The sequence below is a fragment of the Nannospalax galili genome, unplaced genomic scaffold (genome assembly GCF_000622305.1).
Source record: "Nannospalax galili isolate Female #2095 unplaced genomic scaffold, S.galili_v1.0 scaffold1199, whole genome shotgun sequence".
Lineage (NCBI taxonomy): Eukaryota > Metazoa > Chordata > Mammalia > Rodentia > Spalacidae > Nannospalax > Nannospalax galili.
In genome coordinates, this window is record NW_008342713.1 from 572418 (window position 1) to 584056 (window position 11639).

General features: G+C 38.9%; 1 protein-coding gene across 1 annotated transcript in view; it reads left to right on the forward strand.

Moving 5' to 3' along the window:
• Fam126b (family with sequence similarity 126 member B) overlaps positions 1-11639 on the forward strand; it is a 70354-nt gene that overhangs the window by 18788 nt on the left and 39927 nt on the right. Inside the window, exons 4-5 of the mRNA XM_029566264.1 lie at positions 1758-1838; positions 5295-5410. Of these exons, the coding sequence (XP_029422124.1) occupies positions 1758-1838; positions 5295-5410 (197 nt within the window). The remainder of the gene's footprint in view (positions 1-1757; positions 1839-5294; positions 5411-11639) is intronic.

The window sequence follows — 11639 nt, forward strand, 5'->3', positions numbered from 1 at the left end:
AGCATAAACCACCATGCCTTGCTGAAATTTAAATTGTTTTGTTCTGTTGAGACAAGATCTCCCTGTAGCCCCTGGCCTGAAACTCACTATGTAGACCAAGCTGGCCTCAAACCCACTGAGACCTACTGCCTCTGCCTTTAGAGTGCTGAGATTAAAGGCACATGCCACCACACTCAGCTAAAATTTAAGAAATATGCTTATGTATGTGTCTGTGTGCAGGTTTGTACTTGTGAGTGCAGTGCCTATGGAGACCAGAAGATGGACCTGGATCTCTCTTGGAGCTGCAGTTACAGGCAATAATGAGCCAAAACAGAGCAAGTCCAGTACACTACAGAGTCATCTTTCCAGCACCAAGACCCCCCCTTAAAAACAAAAACCAGGGGCTGGAGAGATGGTTTAGCAGTTAAGAACACTGGCTGCTCTTAGGTACCTGCAAGCATAACACTCATACACATAAAAATAAAAATAAGAAAAAAAACCCCAAAACAAAAATCAAGCATCATGGCCATCTAAAGAAAAGATCTTCACTTTGAACATCAAACGCCAAGTAGAAGGAAACGTAGAGCTGGCCTCCAACTCACTGTAATTGAGGATTGCTTTGAATCCCTCTGCCTCCATTTCTCAAGTGGTAGAATTAGGATTATAAGCGTGTACCAGCATGCCTGGCTTCAAATGTAAAACTTGGAGAAGCATATTTATTTGAGAAGGAGCACAAAACAAAGTCGTAACTTACAACAAAGGAATATGAGAATACCGCAAGCCCAAGAACTTTTCCTAAAAAAGCTTTCTTCCTTTTTGGTTATGGATTTTATTTTATTTATGTGTATGCGTATGCATCTCTGTGTATGTATGCCATGTGTGGGTAGATGCCTGAGGAGGTCAGAAGAGGGTGTTAGATTCCCTGGAGCTGGAGTTATAGGTGGGCTGATGTGGGCCCCAGAAAGTTTTTTCTTTTCTTTTTCCTTCTCTCTTCCTCTTCCTCCCTCTTTCTCTCCCCCTCCTTTATCTTTTCGAGACAGTCTCCCTGTAGCCCCAGCTGACCTGAAACTCACTATGTAGACCAGGTTGGCCTCAATCTCATAGAGATCTGCCTGCTTCTGTCTCCTGAGGGATTAAAGGCATGCACCACTGTGCCTTATTATGCTGTGGCTCATGCTTCTAATCCCAGAACTCAGTAGGCTGAGGCAGGATACATACTGCTAATGTGAGGCCAGCATGGGCTACAGAATGAAACCTTGTCTAAACTAAATAACAACAAAAGAACTTTCTTACAGCTCAGTAGAAGCTACCTAAATATAAATCTATTTTTAAAGCACTTACACTAATATTGTTAATGTGCAGATTGTTGCAGTTCAGTAGTTTCCTGCTGAATGACTAAGTTTCTTTTATTTAAGATTTCTTCTTAATATTTTCATCATAAAAAATAGTAACTGTGGCATTGGTTATGTTAGTCTGTGGTCATCATTACACAATGTAAATATATCAAAAGACCACATCAAACAATAAATATTTGTAAATTTTGTATTTTGCTTAACCATGTTTCTACTAAAAATTCTGATCACTTTTTTTTCTTTAAGGTCTAATCAGTTTTTAAAAAGGAAAAAACCCACAGGATCTCATTATATAGCCCTGAATACTTTTATATATTAATATTTCTAGAATCTTCCTAAATTACCAATGATACAGTCTGTAAATTTATTTCTTACACTATATAGACTTGATATTACTTCATTATCTTTGTACATTTTTTACTGTAGGAAATTGCCGATAAAGATGGAAACAATAAAGTGCTATCTTTCACTATCCCTTCTTTATCCAAGCCTTCAATATACCATGAGGTAAGTAATGTTGGAAAGGTGGAATTGCTTAAAATTATATTGAGAAGGAGTTTTAAAAAGTCATTTTTTTCCAGACGTAAATACTCTCAATACTTTTTTGTTTTTGTTTCTGTTTTTAAGACATGGTCTTATGTAGCCCAGGCTGGCCTCACACTCACTTTGTAGTTTAAGGATGACCTTGAACTCCTGATCTTGTCACTACTTTCCCAGTGTTAGAATTATAGGTATACACCACCTTACAGGGGCCCTAATACATACTCTTTTTTAAAATTTTTATTTATTGATTTATTTTGAGACAGGGTCTCCCTGTAGCTCCAGCTAGCCTGGAACTCGCTATTAGACCAAGTTGGCCTCAAACTCATAGAGATCCACCTGCCTCTGCCTCCCCTCCTGAGTACTGGGATTAAAGGCATGTGCCACCACCCTGGCTATTATTATTTATATTTTTTATGTGTATTATTTATTGCCTGCATGTATGGAAGTAAATTTGTGTCATCCATTGCCCTCAGAGGTGAGAAGAGGGTGTCAGATCCCCTGGAACTGGAGTTACTGATGGTTATTAGCTGCCATGTGGGTGCTGGGATTTGAAACCCGGGTCTTTACAAGAACAACCAGTGCTCTTAACCACTGTGCCATCTCTCAAGCCCCCATAGTCTTAAAAATAGATGTTTGATTCATTTTTATTATTCTTAAGAAAATGACTTTTTAGAACATTAATACTCTATTGTATTTCAGTATAAAGGAATCTGATTGACTCATACTAGCTGTTCAATAACATACTTGATTTGCTTATGTTTATTTGGTTGAAAAATGTAAGAACATTCATAATTATATAAGTAAATGTTGCCTAAATCTTGTTTCTGCTTTCTTCAAGTAAAATCCAATGAAGAAATGTGTTATGAATAAAGTTTGTGGTCTGTAGTGGTCTTTAATGCATAAGTTTACAGAGAAAGCACTTAAATTTATTCTAAAAATTATGTTTCATTTTCAATGCACAGTATTCTGTTTAATTAATAGTTCAATGCAACTATTAATTTTATTCATTCTCCTAGGACTTTCTTTTGTGTTGGAAATAGTGTGTCTCCAATTTAACCAGGACTCGATTTAGCATAGATTAATTCTGAATAATACAACAGATTTTAATTAAGTTCTTTGTATTATGTAATGAAATGAAGTGGATGATGATACTGAAACATTAATGAGTAGATGGTTCTTCTAACTTAGAAAACATGAAATCAGTTGCGTAAGTATTAAAAGAGACTTTTGGTCACACTCTTCAATAGTGTTTTATATAATTCTAAATAGTTGTGTTTTGGAATACAAACAAATGTAAATGTGTTTATTTTAAACTTAAGTGTTTACAGAAGATTTCTTTACTCTTTCCTAAGTATAGAATCATTCCATATCTTTCAAAAATGAAGTGATGGGCTGGGCGTTGTGGCACATGCCTTTAGTCTTAGTACTCAGAGGCAGAGGCAGGTGGATCTCTGTGACAGGCCCAGTCTGGTCTACACAGTGAGTTCCAAGCCAACAGGGCTATATAGTGAGACACTGTCTCAAAAAGACAAAATAAAGGCATGGTGGCACACGCCTTTAATTCCAGCACTCAGGAGGCAGAGGCAGGCAGATCTCTGAGTTTGAGGCTCACCCGATCTACATAGTGAGTTCCAGACCAGTTTGGGCTATAGGGAGACCCTGTCTCAAAAAGTCCAAAAATAAATAAATAAATGAATAGGTATATCTTACATATATAATTTCCAAAAGAAGGTGTAGAATGATACTGAACAGAAAACGTTTTTAATTTTTTCATTAAATTTTGAGATTTTTATACAGTATAATTTGATGATATTTAGATCCCCTCCCTCATCTGCGCCTCCCTCCACTACTCCCTGCTGAATTCAGTGTACTCCATTATATATACAGAAAAATATGGAATACTTATAAATTTCTGTGTTGTCCTTGCACAGGGCCATGCTAATTTTCTCTGTAATAACAGAACCTTTGGGGGCTGGAGAGATGGCTCAGAAGTTAAGAGCACTGACTGCTCTTATAGAGGACCCAGCTTCAATTCCCAGCACCCAGATGGTAGCTAACAGCTGTCAGCTGTCCATAACTCCAGTTCCAGGGGAGTCTGACGCCTTCTTCTGACCCTCAACCATTGCACGACACAGGTACACTTACACACATGTATGCAATACACTCATACACATAAAATAAAAATAAATGAGATTTTTTTTTAAAGAGCAGAACCTTTTTAGAATTTTTGTTCTTATTGAATTTTTATATATTTCATATGGAATATCTCAATCTCAATCATCTTTTTTTTTTTTTTTTTTTTTTTTTGGTCTTTTTGAGACAGGGTCTCCCTGTAGCCCCAGCTGTCCTGGAATTCACTATGTAGACCAGGCTGGCCTTGAACTCACAGAGATCCGACTCCCTCTGCCTCCTGAGTGCTGGGATTAAAGGCGTGCGCCACCACATCCAGCTTTATACCCCCTTCCCCACTGGCATCCTCCCATAGCCCACACACACACTGGAATTTAGACATTCAGTTTTGTTAAGGCCTATTGTATCAAGTTAGTGTCCCCATATGTTCCTCAGTGCAAGTTCATCTACTGAAGTCTAGTCAGCTTATCTAGAATCGGTCAGTTTAGGAATATCAGCTCTTACTCACCTAATAGTAATCAGTTGCCAGTATTTCTTCAGCTAAAATTGTGATCTGTTGTCCATTTCCCTAGTTCTATGCTGGGCTTTTGTCTGCTTGAGTTTACATGAGACTTGTGTATGCTGACAATGGAATCTTTACACCTATGGCTCATGGAACATAGTGGAACCAGGGGTAAAGAAAATACTAATGCATCTCTCAATTCTTACTAATGAAGCTCCTTCATGCAACAGAGGGCCAGAAACACAAAATGTCACAAATGGCCAAAGCATAGACATTAAGAGTCTGCAGAATGCTGGTCCTTGGACAGAACTCCTATATTAAACTTCACCCACCCAGGGCTCTGGGAGCATTTTGGAAGATGGGGGCAGAAAGATTGTAAGAGCCAAGGAGGAGGTATACAACCATATGGAAATAGTGGCCTACAATTTCCTGGGACCCTGTTCATATGAATCTACAGCAATGGTGTTAGCATACATAAGACCAGAACCTTTTTAAGAGAAAAATTATTTCAAACTACATTTTTTTTTGGTCTTTTTGGTTTTGTTTTGTTTTGAAACAGGGTCTCCCTGTAGCCCCAGCTGTCCTGGAACTCATTATGTAGACCAGGCTGGCCTTGAACTCACAGAGATCCGCCTGCCTCTGCCTCCCAAGTGCTGGGATTAAAGGCGTGTACCACCATGTCCGGCTCAAACTACATTTTATTTAAACAAAATTAAATATGATTACATGACACAGATATTTACTTCATTTTGGGGACATTGTCCCATGCTCTACCTTATTTTTTGCAGCCCTCAACAATTGGATCCATGGCTCTGACGGAAGGGGCATTGTGTCAACATGATCTCATCAGAGTTGTTTATAGTGATCTTCATCCTCAGAGAGAAACATTTACTGCACAAAACCGGTAATGGTCGAAACTACACAACAGTTTTGAATTTATGCTCAATAGCTAATTACATCCATTCTAGTTGGATATAAGGAGTCCAAAATTTAAATACATCATACTGGTAAAACATACACAGATCACGCATCCCTGATCTGAAAAATCACAAATCTAAAATATTCCAGAAGCTTAAATCTTTTTTAAAATATTTTTTTTTTTCTGTGTGTTATGCCTGCATGTAGGTAAGTGCACCCATGTCATGCAATGCCCGAGGAAGTCAGAAGAGGCTGTCGGATCCCCTGGAGTTACGGACAGTTGTTAGCTGCCATGTGGGTGCTGGGATTCGAACCCGGGTCTTCTGCAAGAACAGTCAGTGTTCTTAACTGCTGAACCATCTCTTCAGCCCCAGAAGCTGAAATTTTGGGGGCACCATCATGACATCGCCAGTGAAAAAAAATCATACCCAACCTTGTGTGATTGGGACACAAGCAAAATTCAAGTACAATTAAAATATTTAAAATTACCTTCAGGCTATATGTATTTAATACACGTAAAAACATAAATGAATTTCTGCTTTAGATTTGGACCCTAATATCTTAAGATATCTTCTTATATATTTGTACACATTCCAAAATTTTTTAAAAAGTCCAAAATTGGAAACATTCCTGGTCCCAGGCATTTTGGATAAGAACTACTCAACTTACAGTGAAATATCATCCATCTGCTTAATATTGATCCATTCCGGCATCATGCTGTGCTCATCCTGTATAAAGCAGTAGAAAAAGTAAAAGTCAGTATGGAGTCAGCTAAACTGAGATTTCATGTTTTATACTACAATTTAGAATTTTGCCTCATCAGGCAGTTTACTCTGTATGCCTTTTTTTAAAAAATTGTAGAATGGGATTAATACCCATTCTACCCTAATAGACGTTGTATAAAAGTTAAGGGTACAGTCCCAAGATAGCAACTATAATCACTTGGGGGGGGGCATAAAACTAGGGGTGATTCCCCAGAACACCAGCTTGTTTAATAATCTGTTGGTACTTTTAGTACTCACTGAAAAATGTTTTATTTGGTTTTGGTTTATTATAGGAAATTGATAGAGATTAAAATAAATCTAAGCAGGGCTTGGTGATACACATCTATAATTCTGGCACTTGGGAAACTAAGATATTTAAGATTGTGAGTTTGAGGCTTGAATTACATACAAGCTCAAGGCCAGTCTGTACATTATGAGAAGCTGTCTCAGAAAACAGAAAATGAAAGACCAGAGGAGGGCTAGAGTTGTAGGTCAGTGGTAGAATACTTGCCTATCATGGTTGAAACCCTTTGTTCAATCCACAGCACAGGGGGTTAGGGGGTGATAGCTGAAAAACAGCCATTAGAAGAAATTAATATGGTAAAGTAATGATAGGAGGATTCCAAACACAAAGCTCCCCGCTCCACCTCCCCGCCAGCCTTTCCAATGATGTCAGGATATATTACTCTTCCAAGCCTCAATGTATAACATGAACATTGCTCTGTAAAGAAACTCTCCAAAGCTTTGGTTTCCAGATTTTTACTATTTTTAAAAAACATACTATTTTTATTTTATGTGAATGACTGTATTGCTTCCATGTATGTAAGTGCTCCTGTGTCATGGAATGCCCTCTGAGGTCAGAAGAGTGTTGCTGCAACTGCTGGAACTGGAGTTATGGATGGTTGTTAACTGCCTTGTAGGTGCTGGAAACCAAACCTGGGTTCTCTGCAAGAAGAACACATACTCTTAACCTCTGAGCCATCTCTCCAGCCCTATATATTTATTTTGAGGCTTCATTATGTGAGCATGAATGATTAGATTAGTTGCCTGCATGGTTGATCTCAGCCTCCAGATTAACTGACAGTGTGACCTGGAGTTGCAGCCTCACTATTTTGCTTTTGTTTATGATAATACTAGCCCTTATCAGTCAGATTTAGCATAGTGTAGATTACTTCCTAGAAGCTAAGGCTAGACTTCTCCTTTGTGCAAGGCCAAATTGTTATGGGGTGCTTCACCAGAGAAGACCACTCAAAGTTTTCCCAAATGAAAGTCGTTACTGGCCAGTTACTACACAAGGGTGTTGGATTAAGAGTATAGCACTGAGCCATCTCTAGGGCAAGCTTTTATACAGAGAAACCATAACCAGGGGTGAAAAGCTTAAGTTTCCAAGCATAGAGTCCCCTTAACAATTTCTATTCTTTTAAGCAACAATTACTATTTTGCAGAAGCAAGCCAAGCATAACCTACAGAAGCCATAAGTCTGCAGTTAGCGGGCTCACTTTGGGATACTCTGACCTGTTTCCAAGACAACCAGGGTCCAGCTGGTTGATAATTTCAGAGACTAGAGTCAGCTAAACTTTAACATGGCGTAGCTGTGGTCAAGAAGGTGCCCTATTACAAAGTTACTTACTACAAAGGCTCTCCCCTGGTCTTTGGCCAAAGCTCTCTTGAGCAAAAACAAATGTGTTCATCTGGCATTTAAATTAAGTAGAGTATTTATAAGAGCTGTTATCAATATGCCTAACATCTGAGGGAGCCAGTACAGGTAAGGATAGATTTAAGCAACTAGCTTTTTTTTTTATAAAACGACTGCATGAGTTCTAATATTTTTGTGCAAATTTGATCTTTTTTCTATCCCATTCTTTGATATACATTGTGTTAAACTTATACACAACAGTTTGACATAGATGCTAGTAGATGGTTAGCAAAATCATTTTTCAGTAATAATCCCCTCTGAAGAGGTTTTAACTCAAAAGATTAGTATTACATAACCAGGCACAGTGGCATACAACTGTATTTACAACACTTGGAAGTTGTAGATAGGAGGATCAAGAATGAAGGCCAACCTCAGCCTACATAGCAAGTTTGAAACCAGCCTGGGTTACATGATACCCTGTCACAAACAAGCGAAGATTGGTATTACAAGAGCTGAGGTTGTAATTCAGGGACAGAGCACTTGCCTAGCATATCCAAGGCACTATGCTCTAATACCAGTACTGAAAAGCAAAAGTAGTATTACATTACCAGAGGGCTCCATGACACAGTTTCCATGATGTCATCATCCATGATGGGATGGGACTTTGCAGTGATACAGCTGCTGTTCAGGGGGTCACTCTTATAAGGTAACATTCTACCCGTGCTCTGTAAAATGACCCAATAAACTCATTGATTCACACACAAAAAAATTACCAACAATGCCAGTGTTAATAGCATGTCACATGATAGAAGTAGATGTAACCTTTTAGAAGGGGCATTTATAATATAGTTGGTCCATTGTATCTATGGAAGCCTGCATATACAGAAGTAGCTTGAACCAACTACAGATGGAAGGTATTTGAAAAAAACTTCATCTGTGCTAAAAATATACAGACATTTTCTATAATTATTGCCTAAACAACTATTTGTATAATATTTTATTGTGTGAGGTATTAAAAGTAGTCAGATGATTTGAAAGTGTAGATGTGGCCAGGTGTGTGGTGGCGCATGCCTTTAATCCCAGCACTTGGGAGGCAGAGACAGATGGAGCTTTGTGAATTTGAGGCCAGCCTGGTCTACATAGTGAATTCCAGGACAGCTGGGGCTACAGGGAGACCCTGTCTCAAAAAGACAAAAAAAAAAAAAAATGTGTAGATGTGGCTATGCATAGGCATTGTGCAAACACTAGATCATTTTATATAAGGAACTTGAGCATCTGTGACTTTTGATATCCCTGGGAGTCCTAGAACCAATCCTTCTCAGATGCTGAGGAGTAGTTATGTACTAGGCAAGGGGAAGCATTCTCCAGACACAGTATGCATTCTTGTAATGCGTCAGATAAGAAGGCACAATAACTTCACAAAATCTGTACAACCTATCTTAATCTCTATCATTTTCTATACCCTTTCAATCTAGTTATATAGTTTTAGAATATACCAAGATCCTGTGTTATCAGCCTTCCACCCCCACCCCCCATCCTACCTCAGACAAAGATACTCCTGTCAGGTATGAAATAGATTACCTCTCAGAAGCAATGGATTGAGCCCAGATCTCTTTTTAGGCTAGGCCAAATTTAATTAGTTTTGTATGTGTATGTGTGAGTATGCAAGCGCACATGTGCCATGGTATAGGTATGGAGATCAGGAGACACTCCTGGGGGTTGATTCTCTCCTGCTTCTTGTAGGATCTAGGAATTGAACTCAGGTCATCAGGCCTATGCCCAAGCCTTTCTACCTATTGAGCCATCTCACAAACCCTAGGCCACATTCTTTACAGTATCCTATGTGAGTGTTGTGAGGAATAAACAAGATAATGCCCAAAAGGTGCTTAACACAGTGTTCAACACATACGTTCGCTGATATTATTATTCATTATGTAATTTGTATTCATAGTGTAATAGAGCTGTTATTGTTTATATAATACTAATTATGGTATGAGCATAGGATCAGACAAATTTCCATAGTCATTGATGGAAGCACTTTGATGAAGTACTTCAGTCTCGAATTCTAGGGATTCTTTTTTTTTTCCTTCCCAAAGAAGAAGCATTTCATTATAGGATTTTCCACCATTTGTGGAAAGTAAAAGATTAAGAATCGAATTCTAGGGATTCTTAGTCTTTTACTTTCCACAAATGGTAGAAAATCCTGTGGTTTTCCTTTTGCTCAGACACATTGCTTTAGAATTCAGCATGGTTATTGTTATTGGACAGCACGTGCTTTTTAACATTAGAAGGCCTTATTCCAACTTAAGTAGCAATCTCTACTAATACTAAGTAGGTTTACTCAAATCCTTCCACAATATAAATAGTGGTTCAGGGCTGGGAATATAGCTCAATGGTAGATCTCTTGCCTAGCATGTGTAAGTATTTCCTCCCCCAACTCCAGCCCCCTCAAAAAAGAATCAAGGATCATCAGTAGAGTCTGAAGGGGTAGCTTGTAACAAAACTCATCTGGTTACTTGGTTCCCTTTTTTTATTTGTTTTATTGTTTTGTTTGTCTTTTTGAGACAATGTCTCCCTGTAGCCCCAAATGACCTGGAACTCATTTTGTAGACCAGGCTGGTCTTGAACTCATGGAGATCTGCCCAACTCTGCCTCCCAAATGCTGGGATTAAAGGCATGCTCCACCACGCCTGGGTGTTTTTTAATTTAAATAGTTCACTTGGCAGAATGCTTGCCAAGCATGCAGAAGACCCTGGGTAAAAGATTATGATACCCAGCACCACATAAACTGAGCATGATGGCTCACATCCATAATCCCAGCCCTTTTGAGGTAAACCAAAGAATCAGAAGTTCAAGGTCTCCCTGGCTAAATACTAACTTTGAGACCAGCTTGGGCTACATGAGATCCTGTCTCAAATTTTAAGAAAAGGAATACATCCCTTTCATGAGGAAGGAACTGTTAAAGCCTAACACTCTCTTGGTGAGGGTCAGCCATCTCATAATACTACCATGCTGGGATAGAATTTAGCACTACCATGCTGGGATTAAAAGTTAGCAAATTCTCTTTCCCTCTTAACTTCTGGTAACTACCATCTGTGCTGATTAGTTTTATTGTCAACTTGACACAACCTAGCGTCACCTGGGAGCTGGGAAGTGGGCACTTCAATTAAGGAATTTTCTGAATTAGATTGGCCTGTTGCCACATCTGTGAGAGATTATCTTGATTGATGAATGATATAGGAGGGTCTAGCCTAGTGTGAATAATATCATCCCTAAGCGGGTGGTCCTGGGCTACGTAAGAAAGCTAGCTCAGCATGAGCCAGTAAGCAACGTTCTCCGTGGTCTCTGTGTGCTTCCTTGGCGGTGAATAAGTTCCTTCCCTGACTTCTGTCAGTGATGGATTATGGACTGGGAAGTGTAAATCAAACCCTTTCCTCTCAGGTTGCTTTTGGTCAGAGTCTTTGATAGAACAACAGAATGATATACACCTCTGTCTATTCTAAATGTTTCATACAAATTGATTCATACGCGCTGGCTTCCTTGACTCTCCCTCCTGTGTCTGGCAGGCTGCAACTGCTGCTGGGCTGCTGCTATGGGGAGCCATTGAGAGTGGGGCCCTGAGCACTCTGCCACATGCCTTGGGCTGCCAGCGGGATTGGGCAGGAGGGCGGGGAATTCAAAACAAAACAAAACAACAAAACAAATTGATTCATACAACATATCTTTTTTTTTTTTTTTTTTTTTTTTTTTTTTTTAAAAAAAAAAAAAAAAAAAAAAGAGGACGATAAATCTTTCACTGTGATATATCAAAATAA